This window comes from Antechinus flavipes, chromosome 6, assembly GCF_016432865.1.
Source record: "Antechinus flavipes isolate AdamAnt ecotype Samford, QLD, Australia chromosome 6, AdamAnt_v2, whole genome shotgun sequence".
NCBI classification, from domain to species: domain Eukaryota; kingdom Metazoa; phylum Chordata; class Mammalia; order Dasyuromorphia; family Dasyuridae; genus Antechinus; species Antechinus flavipes.
In genome coordinates this window covers 1,995,660-2,016,199 of record NC_067403.1, presented here as the reverse complement: position 1 = coordinate 2,016,199, position 20,540 = coordinate 1,995,660, and the positions used below count along the sequence as shown (strand labels likewise).

At 35.3% G+C, this 20,540-nt stretch overlaps 1 protein-coding gene across 1 annotated transcript in view; it reads left to right on the top strand.

The window, feature by feature from the left end:
• The window catches only part of STK32B (serine/threonine kinase 32B), a 307,808-nt gene that overhangs the window by 93,805 nt on the left and 193,463 nt on the right, over nucleotides 1-20,540 (top strand). Inside the window, exon 3 of the mRNA XM_051965055.1 lies at nucleotides 1,829-1,980. Within this exon, the coding sequence (XP_051821015.1) occupies nucleotides 1,829-1,980 (152 nt within the window). The remainder of the gene's footprint in view (nucleotides 1-1,828; nucleotides 1,981-20,540) is intronic.

The following is a 20,540-nucleotide window of genomic DNA, read 5'->3' as shown; positions in this document are numbered from 1 at the left end:
GAGATGGAGTACCTGACTTAAAGAAAAGAAAGTCAGTTTGGCTGGATGATAGAACACAGAAGGGAAAGTTCTGTTCAATGAGATTGGAAGTTTCTCCTCAAAATATCCCTGTGATCTAGGAAATACGGGTCTTGCTCTCTTAGAAACAAAAACAACCTGAGACTTAGAGAAATCATTACACAGTGACTAAATGACAGGGCCACTACTCAGACCCAGGTCTATAATAAATTCATTATTAAGCTCATCCCTGCTCTTATTTCAGTGAACTACTAAGTAGATCGATCACACGAACAATTTTATGTGGATATGCTTTCAAAAATATAGAACATACATAAACGTGTAGTTATCATTAATGTTAATAACAAAATTCCTATTTACAAAGTTTAAAACTTTAAAAAAATTAATAGAAATCTATCTTTTCTTTCACCAACTTCTATTTCCATCGCAAAGAAAAGAATAACAACATCATTGTAGTATATGGACATAGTCAAATAAAATAAACCCAAGCTTTGGCCGTGTCCCTATATCTATGTATGCATGTATATATGTGTGCATTCATCTGTGTCGCTCCCCATCTTTCTGTGTGTGAGCCTTAGTTTGTCCTCAGAATCTATCTGGCAGACTGGTGTCTGCTGCAAAATCCGTAACATCATTTATCATCAGTCCCCAGGAATTATGATTGGTTTTGTTGATCAGAGTTCTTCAGTCCTTCGAAATCATTTGTCTTTATAATGTTGGTATTATAGGAATTGTTCTGTTCCTGCTCATTTCATTCTCCATTAGTTCCTAAAAGTCTCCTTGGATTTCTTTGAAATCATTCATTTTGTCAATTTTTATTGCATAATATTTCATTATATTCATCCCATGTTACTAAGACATTCCTCAATTGATGGTCATCCCCTTCTGAGTTTCTACTCCTTTCCCACCATAAGAAGAAATGTTATAATTGTTCTGGTACATACTGGCTCTTTCCCTCTTTCTTTGGGTAAAAGACTATTCACAGCTTAGTACCTATGTCTGGACCAGTTAATAACTCTACTAATAATTTCCCTATGACCCCCTTTAGCATTTGTCATAATTTTTTATTATCAACTTTGCCAATATGATGGGTGTGAGGGCTACCTTAGTGCTGTCTTAATTTGCATTTCTCTACACATTAGTGATGTGGAATATTTTCATATGGCTATTGATAATTTGGATTTCATTCTTTGATAATTGTGACCTAGTCCCTATTCTTTGACTATTTGTCATTTGGTTAAGATTTAGAAAGTGTTTTCCCCACAAAAATCCTGTCAGGTAGGTAAGTGCAAATATTATCATCCCCATTTTACAGAGGAGAAAATTAAAACTCAGAGAGATGAGGCAATATTCCTATTAGTCACACAGCTAGTAAATGTCCAAACTGGTACCTGACCAATTCTGATCAGGTCTCTAGGCTTATTAGCTCACTAAACGATCATTATAACTATGATCAGCCAAACTGCCATGATAGGAAGGTCATGACATATATATATATATGTATATATATATATATATATATATGTGTGTGTATATATATATTTATACATATATATGTATATATATATATATATATATATATACACACACACACACACACACATACATGCTATTGTATGTATACAAAAAGGGTGTATTTGCCCTTTTTACACGACCAGTAATAAAACCAGCAGTTAAATTTAAGAATTCTCAATGAGGTGATTGTGCTGAAAAAGCTGATCAAAGACTCAGGCTGAAGTACATGTAATTTTGAGGAGAATGTCTATATCCCACATGCATGAACTGTTTCCTGTAACTTGCCCTTACCCAGGTGTGCATCGTGCAGAAAAGGGACACAAAGAAAATGTATGCCATGAAATACATGAACAAGCAGAAGTGCATCGAGAGAGATGAAGTTCGAAATGTTTTCAGAGAACTCCAGATCATGCAGGGCCTGGAACACCCTTTCTTAGTCAATTTGTGGTGAGTAAATCTTGTTTTTTCAACTTCTATGATTCTTGCATTATGAATTTCTCGTGGAATAAATTCAAATTGTGCTCAGTTGAAAAGATTCTTGATGTTATAAAGAAATGCATGTTCCCTTTCCTTAGTGGAGCTACTAAGTTGACACTATTTAGAAGGCACAGTTTATGTTCAAATATTTAAACACTACCAGCTGCCTTGGGTTTTTTTTTTTTCTTTTAATTTGCAAACCTGCTACTAAGGGGAAAAAATGGATAAAGGAGATGTCTCTTGTCCTTTATTTACCTGTGATTGGAGGCATTGCTGGTCACCTGATCATTTACACTTTATACATGTCTGTACCTTCCATGTACCCAAAATGTAATCTTTTTAAAGCAGGAATTATCTTTTATTTATTTATTTATTCATTCACTCATTTGTTTGCTTATTTATTTTTGTGTTCCTGGCACCGTGGAAAGATTGTGCCGTGCACATGATAGGTGCTTTAGAAAAGTCTATTGGATTGGTGTAGATTTGCCAGAGTTTTCGCGTTAGGGTGAATTTGGAAGAATTATGTCCTCATTGAATGCAATGGTCATAAAATAGCCTTGAAACAGGCTTAATTTTGTGACCTAATGCAAGGGTGCAAAGCATCAAGGGAATGAAAAGTGGAGACCTCAAAGTGCACTTGAGGCAGGCAGCTAATCAGAGTGCTCCCTGGATGAGAGCAGCAGTGAGTCCCTCCCCCAGTGGCTGGCTTCTTACTAGCCAAGGAGTCTACAGGGAACCATTTTAAAAGGGATGCATTCTGCCATTCTTAATATTCTCTCTCTCCTACTTGATTGCTTCAATAGGAAAAAAAAAACACTTGTGTCATACATGAAAAAATATGCCTTATTTCATCCCTTCTCTTAATTTCATTTTCTACTTTTTGACCTTCCCATTGTCTGTCCACACTGGTTATGCACTTGTCATTCATATTCTTATCAGATAAAGAATGAGGTATCTGGATGATACCATGGAGAGGGCACTGGGCCTGTAGTCAGGAAGATCTGAGTTCAAATTCAGCCTGAGACATTTACAAGTACTATGACCATGAACAAGTCACTCAACCACTGTTTGCCTTTATTTCCCCATTTATAACATGGGGATAGTTAACAGCATCCATCTCCCAGTTATTGTGAGGTTCAAATGATAAATAATTGTAAAACACCTGGCACATAGTGGGTGCTATAGAAATATTTGCTGTTATTATTATTACTATTATTATTAACAACTCACATTTTTCTAGGGCTTTAATGTTTGTAAAAAAAATTCTTCTCACAGCCTATGAGAATTTACACAAGAATGATTCTTCCCATTTTACTGATGAAAAAATTGAAACTGTGAGAGTTAAAGTGGCCAACCCATAATCACTTACCTAGCATGTCAAAGATCAGGAAATCTTCTGATTTTGGTGCTGCATCCAGTGGTTTTTCCACTCTTATTGCCTCTCTTTGAACCTAATCCTTTTCAAACCTCCACTCTCTTCTCAGTTCACTTTTGCCACTTGGATGGTGGGAGGGTGGGAAGAGAAGGGGTAATTTTCAGGAGTTTCCAATGTTCAGAAGAATACTATCCCATTATATTAAGAGTACAGCATCTTTTGATCTTGTTACAGTGAGAATGACTTATCCCAGTCTTGGAATGGCTGACAATTCACTTTCTTGCTGTTTTCTTTCTTGTGACACGTACTAGAAGTGGAACCGGCAGCAGTGACCAATTTATTAGTTTGCTTGACAATTTTGACTGGGCATAATTAATGTATCTTGAGCTTTTCCACCAGTAATTGTTTAAGCTGTATAGCTGCTTTTTTCCCACATGTAAGGAACAGTGCTCTGTTCCTTAGTCTAAGTGAACTTGGACTGAGAATGAGAGGAGAGAAAACTGGAGGAAAAGAAGAAAAACAGAAGGGATGTTCATGATTTCCATGTGGTCACAAGAGCCCTTGGGAGATAGAAAGTAGTTTGGTATCCCCAAGTAGATGACATTTAAATGACAAAGAAGTGATGATTTATTTTTGCTATCGGATTATAGTTTCAAAATCATTAACATTTACCCGGCAGGCTCTTTATTCATCAAAATCTATCGATTACTAAGACTTCTTGTCCAAAGCAGGTGTGATTACTCTAATTGCCATTACTCAGTGCACATATGTAGGCAGTAATGGAGGAAAACATGATGGGCGTGGTATGAGAAAACTTCAATTCACATTCCAACTCTGGTCCTTAACCCCCATATAATCTGGAACACAGGGAATCTTAAGCTTTTATTAGCTTAAGGTTCTCCCTGCTGCCATATCTCAACATGATCATTTCCTGTGTAGTTTCATAAATGTTATATTCCACATTAAAGAACTTAATTCTGAGAAAGGATCCCCAGGTTTCATCTGACTGCCAAAGAAGTCCATGACATCATAGAGAGTAAATAGTTCTCTAGATGTCACAAATAAGATATGGTTTTGGTTTATTGTTCTTTGCTTATATGGCTCTTTATTTATTTATCCACCCATTTATCTACTTATCTACTTACTAATTTCACATATTAATCTACTTATTTGTTTGTTCATATATTTTTGTTTATTTTATTCCCATTATTTACTTATGTGGAGGAAGCTAAGTAGCACAGTGGATAGAGTACTGAGCCTGGAGTGAGGGAGACCTGAGGTTGAATGTGGTTTCAGATATTTCCCAGATGCGTGACTCTGGGCAATTCACTTAACCTGTGTTAGCCTCAGTATCCTCTTACTGTAAAATGGAGATAATAATCTTTCTGTATGTAGCTGCCAATGTTGTTGGCAAGATCACATGATATAATATTTATAAAACACTCAGTATGTAGTAGGTACATAATAAATTCATGTTCCCTCCTATATCTTTTTATCTATCATTTATAAATTCTTTTATTTATTTTTCTGCCCATCTATTTTTATTTACATATTCATTCATCTATTACTGATGCTTTGTATAATGCCATAGTTCTTAATCTGTTTAAAGTTTTTATAATTGCATTTCAATGTAATTGATTTCCTTTGAATTTTCTGTGTTTAATTTTATACACAATTTTGAGAAGGGGTCTGAGAGCTTCTCTAGACAGCTAAGGGTTCGATGTTTCATACTGTCTGGTGTTGTAGAATGAATGCTAGAGTAGAAATCAAGAGACTAACACTCTCCCTTTTACTACTTGTGGTCCTCAGTTTTCCCATTTCTAAGACAATCTTGAACTGGATAAGTTCTGATGTTCCTTAGATGTCAGATTCTAAAAGTCTTTCTTCTAAATGGCCAGACCAATTCACAGTTCCCCCAGCAGTTTATTACTTTGTCAGGGACCCCTCATCCTTGTCAACATTTCTTATTTTCCTTTATTTTTCATTTTCCTTTATTTTTCTTCATTGCCAGCATGTTGGGCACGAGAGAGCAACTCAGAGTAGCTTTCATTTTCATTATTAGAGATTTGGAGCATTTTTCATAGGGCTGTTGATGGCTTAGATTTATTCTTTTGAAAATTTGCTTTTTTTTGAACATGTATCAACTGAGAAATGACCCTTGTTCTCACAAATTTGAATTAATTTCTTGTATATGTTCAAAATGAGATCTTTATCAGAGAAATAGAGGACATTTTCCCCCTGGTGAGCTACTTCCATTATAATTTTAATTACATTAGATTTGCTTGTATAAAAACATTTTAAATTTATGTAATCATGTGATTAATAAATGCCAGAGTCAGGACTTGAACATAGTTTCTCAACTCCAAATCTAATGATCTCAGTTCTACACCGCAATGGAAAAGAGACTAAGAACTATTCTTCTTCTTGAGAAAAAAACTGGTGGAACTAATAATAAAAATGTAGTGTCTTGCTGAGGTGATGGGAACAAAATGACTAACAATGTCCTCTAGTTGGAAGAAACAAGCATCACTGGACCTTGGAGGGCTTCAGCCAAAGGAAATGAGAGTTCAGCAGTTGTTGTTTTTCATGAGCAACTACAAAAAACTGAGTCAGTGTGGAATGGGCTGGAATGGAAAATGTTTACTCACCAAGAGAAATTTAATTATCTTTGAAATTCTGCTGCTGCTGGTCTGGGAGCTATTACAATTCTTGGAAGTAATAGATAAAATGCAGGGAGGAAAAGCAATAATTCTTGAGACGTAGCATTGCCCGAAGATTTGACTTAGATTTTCCTCTTGCTTTTTGTGTGAGAATGAGCAAATCATTCCTATCTTTTGGATCTCAATTCTTCATCTGTAAAATGGAAGTATTGGACTAAATGATACGGCATGCTGGAAAGAACACTAGATTTGGAGTCAGACCTGACTCGGAGCCCCTATGTGGCTAACTCTATAACCTTAGACAAAACATTTTCCTTTCTCAGTCTCCGTTTCTATATCTACCAAAGAAGCCAGTTGGATTCTTTCCAAAGTCCTTTCCAGCTCTAAATCTAGAACACTAGCTCAATATTTGTGCAGAAAGCCAAAGATGAAGGGCAAGATTTTTTTTTTGTTTGTTTCATGTTAGGACAATCAGGTGCCTCATGTATATAGACTTAGTGATGACTGAGCCCTGGACCATTCTTTCACTCAGCAAGGTTTCAGTAATTATTGACTTAAATGTTCGTATGAACAAACAAAAGAATAGTTATGGACTTCATCAGACAAAACTGGCAAAATGTGACAGATTTAAGATAAAATATAAATTATTCACCAAAAAGGGACCTGATTTTCAGTATCAGTATTTTTCAGTATTATTGAAGAAATGTTGAGACAATTGGACTGGAGAAAAGTGTACAAACGTTAGATGAGTCACTGATCTCTACTGTCGTGAAACTTCTAACCTACTGGGGGAGCACAAATGCAAGTAACGATAAGTTATGACATTACATGCTCATTAGAGTAGACAGATACAGAGCTTTAGAACCAAATAAGGTCTGAGTACTAATGTTGTTACCACTAGGAAGAGCTTCATAGAGGGGCTGGGATGTGAATTTGCTTTAAAGGAAGAGCAACAATTTATTAGGAAAAAGGGGAAAGAAGAACATCCCAGGCTGGGATCTATGGGAAAGGAAAAAGGCAAATTATATTCAGGAGCTTGTTTTATTCTCTCTGATCATTTCGTTTAACAGATATTATTTATGACCAATGGAACTATGCCCAGCCTTCTGCTTAGCATTCTAGGGAATGGAAAGAAGTTTGGGATATGACCTCTGAACTCAATGAACTTACAGTTTATCTGAAGAGATATAACCTAAGCCCTAGAAAATTGAGAACCATATCCAGTAAAAACAGAGATATTTGCATTGCAGAAAACAAAACATCACAGTCATAAGACCATTGTTACATATGGATTATTGTACATTAGGAAAAGTAGAAAAGAATTTTTCTTAAAAGAAAGATGGTAGCATTTTGTGAGTAAAGGGGAGATGGCATTTTCATTATGATCATTGTTATTAGTCACTTATGAAAACAATAGAAAAATTATTTTGGTCCTGAATGGTGTTGACCTGAGAGGAAAATATTTTTCAAATCTGAAAGTAATTATTTTGACTCATTTTCAGATACAGAAAACACAAATCATGGGCAAATTTCCTCCTTACAACTTAAAGCAGGTTTTGAAAACAAGTCAGACTCAGCCAAACATTGGCTACCTCTAGGCCCAATGCCACTTTGCCAACAGAACCATCACTTTTAATTAATGTAACTTAATTAATTAAATTTAATTAATAAGTTGATCCTTGAATGTGTAAATAGTTTGATAATTAAATATCATTAACATATTGATAAATGATAAATCTTAATAACTACTAATTTAAGACAGTTCTTCATTATTTCCACAATGAGTTTCTTTTTTCCTTCTAACTTTTATAATCAAAATCCAGTATGGTAAGTTTTCTTTTACCTTTGACTATCAGGGATCAACAATTATTGCCTGAGGTTTGCTTTTCATCTTGAACAAAGGAAGGAGGAAGCATGATGGAATGATAAGGCCATAGAATATGGGATTAAGAGACCTAACTACTTATTAGTTACAATATCCCATGCAACTGACTTTTCACAAGACATTAGTTTCTCCATCTATAAAATTAAGGAGTTGCACTACAGGATTTCTAAAGTCATTTCCAGAACACATCCTCAGACCTCCCCCTCCCTATAATTATATTCTGTCAATAGTTCAGGGCTGTTCATTATCTATTCTTTTGGACTTTGTATCACTAGCACTTAACACAGGGCCTTACATAGTAGAAAAGTTTAATAAATGCATGTTGAATTATATTGAATCCCTTCCAGTTATGAAATTTCATATGCTAAGAGCCCCTTTTCTGATGTTTTATTATTCTCTGAGAGGAGACTTAAGACCTGAAGATAAAAAAATTATATTTAACACTGGAAAGAATCCTCAAATGGCTGAGCCCCATTTCAAAAGGTGCCTTCTTCATGAAGCCTTCCCTCAGTCCTTTCCAACCCTACTCCAGAGAAAGTAAATGAATGTTAATTCAAAAAATTCCATTAAAAATAAAGACCACAAGTTCTGGGAAGGTAGGGATGGTACTTTTTGCCTTTTTTTTTTTTTTTTTGTATCCCCAGCCTTAGTACAGTGTTTGAGACATAAGAAGTGCATAATTAATGATTGTTAATTTGTTATTCTGTAAGATTCTCAAGTTTCCACCTTGTCAAACTGGGAATTCAACAGTTACCTCCAATGCCTTGCTTATCTCTTATATTTGTTCAACTTGCTTTATGTGATTTACCCATGATTCCTATTCTCTCATCCATCAGATCTCAACATTAATCCCACTTCAGTCTTACAAAACAGAAATGCTATATGAATAAGACCTCCTTATCTTGTCACTCAACCTAGTAAAGGAGTTGTGATCCATTCACAGATAATAATTGTAATACAAATTAGAGTAAAACAACAGAGAGAGTGATACTAAAAGAGCGGACAGAGTCCTGGACTTAGGTTTGACTGCTACCTTATTAAGTTCACGGCCACAAGCAAAACAAGTTACAGTGTCTCCCAGGCAGCTTTCTAATATGGAAAATTACAAATGAGCTGCAGAGGAGAGATTTCCTGTATATAAATTTTCCCACATAGATGAAATCACAGTTTTAGACCCCACAAAAACCCCAAGTAAACAAAACTGTTTAAGAAAATTATATTGTGCTCTGAGAAATGAAGAGCAAGAAAAATTCTCGGCTGGTAGATTGGCCACACGAAAGATTAGTTTTAAAGGGTGGATATAATGTTAATAACAAGAAAATGGTGATATATTATAGATAGGAAATTTCATGAACCAGGGTTTATAGGGCAGAAAATTGAGGAGAGTATTTGGAGGGGAGCAAATGATCTAGTGTTTGTGGAACACAGAATATGTCCATTATGACATTGTCCATATGCATATAGTCAAATTTGGTAGGTCTAGATACTAGCATTATCCAGTTATTTTTGGTTTATCCATGTGTTCGTGAAACAGATGCTTTTGTATATTATCTTTGTATATCATTTGCCAATAATTGAAATCTGGTCAATGTTCTGTGGAAAAGAATTATTATAGAGAATTTTAATGGTTAAAATAATATCAAAAATCCACAAAATGATCATAAATAGGGCATGGGAAATAGGCTCATTTTATTTAAAAATCTTGTAATTTGTAGTCGATGTGCTAAATGGGGAATTAAGACCAGATTTGAGAGTTGAAATTCTGCTGTGTGATGGTCTCAAATTCCCCATATTTATAGCAATTAGTATACTACCTAGACTCTAGAGAATTTTATTTTTTTTTAAGAAAAGCATTTAGATTTTTTTTTCTTTTAGTTTTCTGCTTTCATTATAATTTTGGTTACATTGGTTTTATTTGTACAAAAATTTTTAATTTTATATAATAAAACATTACCTATTTTACTTTTTGAAATGCTTTCTATTTCTTATTTAGTCCTAAATTATTCCTTTATCCATAGAACTCCTCCCTTTCCTTCTTTCCTTCCTTCCTTCCTTTCTTCCCCCTCTCTCTTTCTCATACTTCCTTGCATTTTTTTTGTTCAAGTCTTCCTGTATAAAATAATGAAATGGAAATATTTTATATGATTGCAGGTGTATAACCATTATCAGATTGCTTACCATCTTGCAGGGGTGGGGTGGGGTTGGTAATGGAGGAGAGAGGGATAGAATTTAGAAGTCAAAACTTTAAAAAATGTTAAAAACTGTTTTAACACATAATTGGGGAATAAAATAAAATGCTATTAAAAATGAAAAGAAAAACACTTGGCAAATCACATAATGCTCTAACATTATGAGCTGTTGTCCCTGTTGGTGCCATAATTACTTTGGGAGCCTTCAAATCCCTTGGTCAGATTGGAGGGTAAGTGAATTTATGGATCCCAGGGGGGAAAAAAAAGGACTGATTTATGAGTGTGCTTTTCTAATGCTTTTCATCCAAGTATCTCAGATTAGAAAAACATCTTTGCCTTTGACATTTTTAGAGGGCAGATGGGGTGTGACAAAATGTCAAATAATAGTAACTTTGGATGTAACATTTACTCAGTAAGTTACCTTCTTAAAGCCTGTGCTTTATTCTTTCCTGCTCTCCTTCCAAATAGAACATCCTTTCCCCAAGCTATACATTTTACCTACTTTTCCCTGGTTTTGTTAACTTCAAGTAATTGCAGGAATCTAATCTAAAGTTCCTGTTGCCGAGGAGGATGATTATTTTAGAGTTTACTCAATATTTGCACATTTACTTTCTCATTCCTTTCTGATAGTTATCCTGTAGAGGAAGTGAGGCAGAATTTTTTTTTCCTTCTAATTTTACAATGAGGAAACTGTAGCTCACAGAAGTCATGCCATAATCCAAATGACATGACTAGGATCAGAACTCTAGACATGGAAGGAATCCCCAAGTTCTAATTTAAGAGTTCTTCTTTTTTATTTGTGTCATGGACTCTTTTGGCAATCTGGGAAAGCCTTTGGATCTTTTCTAAGAATCATTTTAAAAATAATCAAAGAAAATGATAAATTTTAGTTAGAGGTTGGTGAAAAGAAAATGACATATCTATAGAAACCTCTGTGGATACCAGGGTAAGAACCTCCCGTTTTAGTCCAATCTCTTCATTTTACAAATAAGATGATGACTGTCATGTAGGCACTTAGGGAGAGAGATGGGGTTCAAGTACTTTAAGTACTCTGACTTCAGAGCCATTGTTCATTCTTCCTCTGTATCACACTGTCTTTGAGCTAGTTCTCAAATCCAAAACTCATTCCAATTTCTGGGATCTTCCCATTAAACCAAATGACTCAAAATGTCACTGAGTTCCTAAATAAATAGCACCTTGAATCTATTCAGAATAGAGGAAGGAATTGTGCCACAGCTGGCTTCTACATTTCTCTGACAATCTTGAGAGTAACTTAAGGGGTTGTCAGAATTGCACTAAATGGACTAAAGGTTTGGCACATTGTTTAACATTGCCATGAAATAAGAAACGATCTTAAAGCAGGATGGCCAATTAGTCATGGCTCATCAATGGAGGTATTGTTCTCAAAGCAAAACAAAGGACCTCTTAAGGAATATGGTGTGAAGAGGTTTGGGGCCTTTTGGTTCTCAATGATCTCTAAAGTCCCTTACAACTCTGAAATCTGATAAGGGGCACTCCGGCTCTGTGCTTCATAAAATCGGGTCTGCTTGTCACATTTTGCCCCTATCTATTGAGTAACAATTGTGGCTCTACTTTGTCACATAGCCATAGCTTCTGTCTGTAGAATTTCCTTATTATTTCTCTTCATCTTTTCAGAGATATATAGATCATTCCTAGTTAAGAATCCATCACCAGAGATTAGTGGAAGTAAGCAGACGGTATGACTGATAGTGAGAGTGATAGCCATTCTCACTGGAAAAATGCCTGCATTTATGTTTTAGAAAACCACTTGAAATTCAAGGCAAAAATTGGAGCAGTGAAAGTAGACCCATTCAAATCAAAGAAGCGACTGCATGAATTCATTCAAGATAGAAAGTTGATTATAATAAGCCCTATTCATTCTCTTATTCTTTGGTTCTGGCAAAAGTGCAGACAAGTTAATGTATCCAAAGGTAGAGAAAACGAAAGTTTCAGAATGCCTTTCTTCTGATTTATAATTTTCTAATTACTGAAGACTTAAACTATTGAATATAAATGTCTTCATCTTTAGAACATGAAATTAATTAGGAAAAGATTACAATTCTCAAATTCCCAAACCACTACTGGGGAGTTAATAGTTGCTTTGGAGGTTCAATTCAATTCAGCAAGCATTTCTGTGATGGTATTGTCAGAATACAAAGACCAAAACTTTCCTTGTCTTCAAAGAGCTTACAGTCTACTGAGAGGATACAACACTTTTGCACCCCCAAATACCCAGCATTTTAGGGGTTGCATTTTGAGGGGGACATTTCTAACTACTGGGGTGATCATGAAAAAGTCTTGTGTAAGAAGTGGTGCTTGAGCTAAGACTTGGAAGAAGCTAGAAATCTCAGGAGGCAGGAGAGAAGAGGGGGAGAGCATCCTAGGAACAGCTCCTACAGAGTCATGGAGGCAAGAGTGTCTGTCATATACAAAAAAATAGTTAATGGATCATATTGGCTTAGAGGTCGGAAGAATGGGAAATCAGTCATTTCCATAGGGATATGCCTTTTGCCTGTGAAATTTCAAGGGTATTTGAAAAACCTACATCCACACACCTATCTCTTCTTTATCTGGAACAAGATTCCACCCTCAAGTGATTCATCCATTTGAATTGAGATATTCTCTTTTAAAGTCTACCTAAGGTTCCTTAATGGATTCTCATATGGCATAATATCGGAGACTTTCCTCAACTTAACTATCTTCTTCTGATTTCCTCTAGTTTGTCAATGTCTTTCTTAAAATGTGATGCCATTAACTGAAGAGGATATTTCAGATAAAATCTGACTGGGATAGAGTAGAATAGAATCCTTTACTTTCTGGTCCCGAACACCACACAGCCCAAATCACTTTAGCTTTTTGGATGCTATATCACACTGTCAATTCATAATAATGTTGAGTTGTATTAAAATGCTACATTTTCCCATACATGATAGCCTCTCATGTGTATGTCATGTGAAAATACATTAAAAGAACTGGGGAGGTTTACTTTGGAGAAGAGAAGTTTTAGGTTTATAGGTGTGATAAAGAGGATATCATAACTCTATCCTAATTTGTTATTTTTATAGAGTGCTCGGCATTACTATAAAAATATGTATAGGCTAATCATTTTTTACCTTTTTAATGAACATTTTTCTTTGCAAAAGATAACTTAGCTCCCTCTCCACTAGCTGTAACCACATTTTGTTGATGTTCCTTCTTTCCAGGAATTTCTGCATTAGCCACACCTGACTCACCCTTGTTTCCACCTCTGCACTGTCATTTTCTTTGACTCCTGGTTGTCTTTTTCTTCCCACGCCAGTTCCAAAGTTTCTCAAATATTAAAATCCTGCCCATTTCAGCAAAAAGCTTAACTCTAGAACTTGTTAGTGTATCTGTATCCTTTTGTTCTTATGGCATAATAAATAAAGAATGTATTGGCCAAACAAGAAAGAATTGGCCTACTGAATCAACTCTTCAGCAAGTGTTTCTAAGCATCTGTAGGGTAGTCATATGGAAGAAATGATTCCATTAGCTTTGTATGGCTTCAGAGGGCAGAAGATGGAGCAATGAGTAGAAGTCACAAAGAAGAAGACATAAGGGAAAGCTTCCTTAGAATTACAGCTGGAAAAGATGGCCTTTGGAAATAATGAGTTTTTACTTCAGATGGAATCTTCAAGGAAAGGTGACTATTATAGAGCAAAGTTTTGTTTCTTAAATTGTGGGCTGTGATCCCATAGGGGGTTGCAAAACTGAATATGGAGGTTGTCAAAAATTTGGCAACAGTAAAAAGTATTAAATATTTTGCCAAGATTTAATTCCTTATGCAAAAATAAGCAAGCACAACTATCTCATTAGTATGAAAATTTGCTTTCATCTTTAATAAATGCAAAAATTATATGTTGAACAAAGAATTGTTTCCAAACAAATTTCTTTATGATTTGTTATCGGTTTGTATATCTATTTTGTATACTCATATGCCTGGATATGCATAAAAATTTCTAGGGTGAAAAGGAGTGGTGGGTAGAAAAAGTTTAAGAAGTCTTGATGTATAAGGGCATTCTTATTTGGGTATGAACTGAATTCTGTGTGATTCTATGATTGTATTTGTAACAATCTTCTCCTCCTCATATACTTTTAACGCTATCAAATTCTTTTTAGGTATACTTCATTCATAATCAGAACTAGTCAATCTAATATTTCAAGCCATAGTTTAAAAAGTTTTCATTGCATTTTCATATACTATGTTCTTTACCAGCTGTTTATTTCCCTGAACTGTCTTTCTCTTCCAGAGATAGTCTGATGGTAGTTGTGCTGAAGATGGCAATAGTTTTCTAAGTAGTTAAGTTTGTTTTTCTAGATTCCTTCTGGCACCATCTTTTGTGCACACATGAATCACTGGAAGTGAATAACAATGATGAAGTATAATAATATTTGAGAAATTTTCTGTCACTGTCCTCGATACCTGACCGAGGAATACAGTAGAATTCTATCAATAGTATACTATCTATGATAATAGCATTTCAAGACTTGCTTATATGTTTTACATCACTAGATCTTCATAAAATTCTGCGAGTACTCTTTCCCCCATTTTATAAATGAGAAGATTGAGGCTGAGAAAGTATAAAAATGACTTTTTCTTGGCAACAAACTAATAAGTATGGGAGCAGGATGTGAACTAGGTTTTTATGACTCCAAGTCCAAAATTCTAGCCCCATTTCACTGGGTTGTCTCAATACTAACTCTTTAAGAAGGTGCCATCTACCACTACTCCTCTCTTCTTCCTGTGACCCTGCTGGGATAACCTTAACTTGATGATTCTTATAGACCCATATCATTATTTTGTAGAGGACAAGCAGAAGTTTTTCCCTCATATAATCTAGCTGGATTCTTGCCATTGCCTATTGATTAATTTAGCTCTGGTCATTCAATGAAACAATTTCCTTTCTTGTTTGGATCCCTTTCTTCTCTCCAATGTTCTGATACCGTTTTGAATTCACCTCTGCCATTTCAGATCTGTGTTCTTGATGCTCCTTTTTCCTTTCCTTTCCTATCTTCCTTCTTTTTTTTTAAATAATACTTTTTTTTCTCTTTGATAATCTGGAGAGTAGAGATATGATTTCTGACTTTTTACCTCCTCTTCAAAGTGAGAGACCCACTTAATGTTGAACAAAGGTCACAGTTACTTGATTCTGGGTACTTCATGCAGCTCATTGAACTTTCTCAATGCTTTTCCTACTTTTCTGCCTCTGTGACCAACAATTCTTTGTCACTGATTCTAAAAGCACCTATAGTCAATTCCCCTGAAAAAAGTGTTAGTAACCCGTGGAAGAAACAACACGAGAAACCATAATCATTCATTGATATTTTGCTAGTTTGGTCTGTTAGTAGGATAGCTAGCTAAGAACAGGTATTAAAATAAAAACCAAATTAAAAACTATTGAATTTTGTGATATGCTAGGAACACAAATTAGGGATAAATCACAACACTTATCTAAATGAAATTTATGGAATGGTTTAGGAAATAATCTTTACATAGGAGAAGGGGTGGGTTGGAAAAACAGGCTGAGCACATAGTGAGAATGAGGAATAATCAATAGACAAACTTTGGGCTATATGGGTATCTTCTGAGATCGAAAAAACCAAAGATAGGTCTCTAACTTAAATTTATCTTAATTACTGGCTCCTCCTTGCAAAGTAGTGAGAAAATAAAATATTGATTTTATACTTTATAATGATTCCATTCTGCAATTGGTTTTATTCTGTAATTGCTGAATCATATTTCTTTATCTCTGAGTTAAGTTCAGAAGTTCACAAGACCAGAATTTCAGTTTTCTTCTCTGAATTAAGTTTAAAAAGTTGTTTCCTTATAAATCACTTTCATGGAAAGAAAAGTGTTTTCTCTGTATCACAAGCAGTTCTTGTACAATTAGAAGATATTTTTTATCCCTAAGGAATGCAGGTGGGTATCTGAAAATCTTTCTATTATCTTTGCAAGACTGAATGTCCTTCAAGAAAGTCTTCTGTGACACGACACTAAGTAGTCACGCAGTGGACCCCACCAGTGAGCTATCCTGAGCAATTAGATAGAAGAAGTGGGTGGTTTCTAGTTTTGCATTCTGCACCTCCATCCAATCATATTGCTGTCCATCATCTATGATATTTCAGACTTCTGTAGCCAATTATAGTGTTTTCCTTCTATGGTGCTTCCTGTTCTTTGTTCTCGTGTACTTTCCAAACCATTTGAAGTCTAGGATGTTCTACCTCATGGACTTTTGGTTTACTGGGATCTGAAAGAACCATTTTAGTAGTAATTGCTAGCCTTACCAATAAATTGAATGTGATTAGAATTTTACCTCAGCTTACCCTTTCAATCGCAATAGTAGTCCAAAGGTAACATAATAAAGGCTGGCATGAAAATAGAAAAGAAGAGATTGACAAGAAAAACATAAAGGGAAATTTATTCAAAACTTGTATTATTTAGATGTGGTTGCCATATCTTTACAAATGTAAATTAAGTGATATTTGCTAAAGAAGGTATGTTACACATACTTCTGATATCCTTATCATAATGATTGAATCACATTGGTAAAAAAGTGTATAGGCAATTATTGTACTAATTTACTTTCTTTTATCCATATACAATTTTTGTTATCAATATTTTGTTTCAATAGATTGATGTTTGAATATGTCATATTATTCTCTTATTTTAATTCTGTATTTTTACTAATTTTGATCTTTTTTTTAACAAGTCAGTAGTCTGACTCTAAATGGAGAGCTGATTCAGAAATGACTCCCACATAAGTAATGAGTCATTTCCTGTTTGTCAAAATATAATCGATTACATTTAAAGGAATATTATGCAGCAGTTACCAGATCTAGTGCTTTCTGATTTCTTTTTTGAAAAGAATTTTTTTTTTTAATGATACACAGACTTGAGACAACTGTGTTGTGTATAAGTGCTTTGGCTTTTAAGTTTCTTATGCTTGATCCATATTTTCCAAAGTAATTTTTAAAATCCTTGCCTCTGCATGAATCAGGGGGAGTCTTATTGAGTTCTCTGTAGAATTTTCTTTATTCCTAATCTTTGACAACAGATGTTGGTACATAAGTGGTATTTATTTGCATGGCAGGGTTTTTTGGCAAATACTTATCATTAGTACTTCAGTATGAGATGACTATCTCCTGAAATCATGGTTTAATATTTTTTTGGTGGTGTTAGAGCCAGCTCCATTAGATTCTCCATTTGCCTTAGAAGCAAAACTTGCCATTTAACTCTTAATTTCCTTTTATCTCCCAAAATGATCAAATTAATTATTTCTTTATTGATAGAGGTATGCCAAGCAATTCCCCTGAGATCCTACTCACCATCCATGATGATCACATTCCTATGAGTGTTGTTTCCAATTATTAGAAAGTAAGTTCTTAGTCTTTGGTTTTACATTTGTTTATCATTAATGTTTATTATTAATAAATGCTTAGTGAATTTTTATTTTTTGCTGAGGCATTTGGAGTTAAGTGACTTGCCTAGGGTCATGTAGCTAGGCATTTTTTATTCATTCATCATTCATTTATCCTTTCTTTCTTCTTCATTCATCCACTTATTCATTATTCCTATTTTTATTTATAATAAAGGTAAAGATTAATGAAATTTGATTTCTTTTGTAGTATATCCACTCCTTGGTCCTTGTATAAAGATCTCCCATTCAGTATACCAATAGATATTAAAGTTTAAAGACATTCCAAAAGATGTGATTTTTAACATCTTGTATTTTTTAAATAAATTAAATTTGCTGCATGTCAACAAATTTAATAAATTAGATTTGCTTTTGAGGGATGTCAGGCTAGGGTGAAGGTTATCAAAAGATGGGACAGGAGAGCATCTTAAAGAAACTTATAAATTTAGGTGCTTATCTACCCTGAGGAGTTGTGATGTTTTCTTTTTATAGTTTTGGTATAATCTACATTATCTTGTCTTTTCTAATCTCCCCTTATTTCTAGATATCTTATCCTCATGCATAAACCTTTAAATATTCAGATGGCTTGGGAGAAATACTTAGTCAACAAGCATTTATTAAGTACTTACTATGGGTCAGGTACTGTGCTAAGCATCAGGAATACCAAAAAGAAAAAGAGAGTTCCTATGCTTGAGATGCTTGGGATATAATGGAAAGACAACATGCAAACAACTATGTGCACTATATGCATTATATATGCTCATGTAGCACCTTGTATAATATATACACATGTGTATATGTGTATATATATATATATATATATAACCTTCCTCACCTGTAAAATGAACTGGAGAAGGAAATAGCCAACCACTCCAGTGTCTTTGTAAAGAAAACCCCAAATGGGCACATGAAGAGTTAGATGTGACTGAAAGGGGTGAGCAACTACATATACACACATACACATATATAGCCTCTGTGTGTGTGTGTGTGTGTGTGTATACACACACATATATTAAGGGTGATTAGGAAAGAAGGTGAAATTTTAATTTGGACTTGATAGAAGCTTGGGAAAATATTTAACAGTGAAAATTCAGTCAGAATATTGCATATTTGCTTTTGAAGGTGATAGGAAGCCCCTAGAAGTTATTAAATAGGTCAATAACTTGCTTAGCTCTTCACTTTAAAAGATCAATTTGACAATCGAGTAGATGAGCGCCTGTTTGGGAGAGATTTGAGGCAGGGGGCCCGACCCTCAGGCTATTGTAACAGGCTAAACATGAGGGGATTTCATCCTGTACCTGGATGGGGGCAGCATCATATGAGAGAAAGGAGTACATATGAGAAATGTTGTGAAGGTAAAATTGATAGGACTTGTCAATAGATTGCATATGGGGAAGTGAGATAGGAGCAGAGGGAGGGAATAAAGCAGAGGGAGAGGAAGAGAGACAGGGAATCACAGATGACACACTTAGGTAGTTAGCTTGGGTTACTGAGTAGACTGTGGTACCTTCGAAAGTAATGTAGAGGGTAAGAAGAGGGGAGGATTTGGAGGAAAGGTATACTTTTGGATATGCTGAATTGAAAATTTCTATGGAACGTCCAAGTTGAAATATTCAATGGGCAGTAGAGTGTGAAAGCAAAAGTTGGGACTAAATAAGTAGATCTGAGAATTATCTGCATAGAGATGGTAAGTGAACCCCTAGATATTTGTGAGGTCACTAAATGAAATTGTGCAGAAGGAGAAGAGCCCTGAGGGATAGCCACCATAAGAAGATATGTCATGGCCAAAGGTCCAGCAAAAGAGCCTGGGAAACTGTCTTCCGAGAGGTAGGAGGGCCAGGTACAGCATTAGGGAAACTTAGAGGAAAATATTCTCAAGAAGAAAAAGGTGATCAACAATGTCCGAGACTTTGGAAAGGTTCAGGATTATACTCTGAACTGTAGAAATTTAACCTCCTCAGTCAGAATTTTGCTTCCTAAATGTTTTCAAAACCCTTTAGATTTTCTTAAGTGCATCAATTATATGATATAATATGAATACCTTCTTTCTTGAAGTTTAAGCAAATTTCATTTATAGTTTATGGACCTGATAGCTGAATATTAAGTATATCAATCAGCATCAAACAATAATCAATCAGTAAACACTTATTAAGCACCTACAGTGTGCCAGACATTGTGCTAAGCATGGTAAAGCAAGGGACTATTCCATTCAGTTCAAGGTAGAGTGAGTTGACTCGCATATCTGAGATCTTGGGACTCACATCCAGCTCTATCACCAAGGAGCCGTGTGACCTTGAAGAGACAACTTCCTCAATGTCTGCTCTATGGAGGTGATTGGAACAGATTTGCTCTAGTGTCCCATCCAGCTCGAGCCTCCTGTGGTCCTGTGAGTATCCATGGATACTTCTTATGTGTTACAGTATTCTGCTTTGGGAAATACAAGTGAAAGTGGAAGCTTGGACTCTCTAATGTAAGGAATAGAGATAGAGGGAAGACCAGGGAATGGACCGCTTCTTACCTAAGTTGCTGTGGGGCGCTGCTGCCTCTCTGACAGCAGAAGCAGCCAGCTGGTACTGTAGGTAGAGTGTTGCCCTTGGCTCTGTGTGACCTGGGTTTGAATGGGACTTCTGACACTAGCTGTGTGGCTTGGGACAAGTCAGTTAACAAATGTTCAGCTGAAAAGTGAGAATCATCAGAGTGCCCACCTCCCCTGGTTGTTGTGAGGCTCAAATGAGGCACCACTTTAAAAAGTATTTAGCATTGCACCTGCACATAGTAGGTATTATATAAATTTTGGCTATTATTGGTCCTCTAGAAATGGAGTTGTTGGATCCAAAGATATTTAAGATCCCTTTCACTCCTAAATCCTCTATAATCTTATGCAAAATATATGTCCGGGAAACATTTAGGACAATTCAGCCTAGAATAGGGAGAAGCGCCCAGGGGTAGCTGCCAATGCAGTAACTA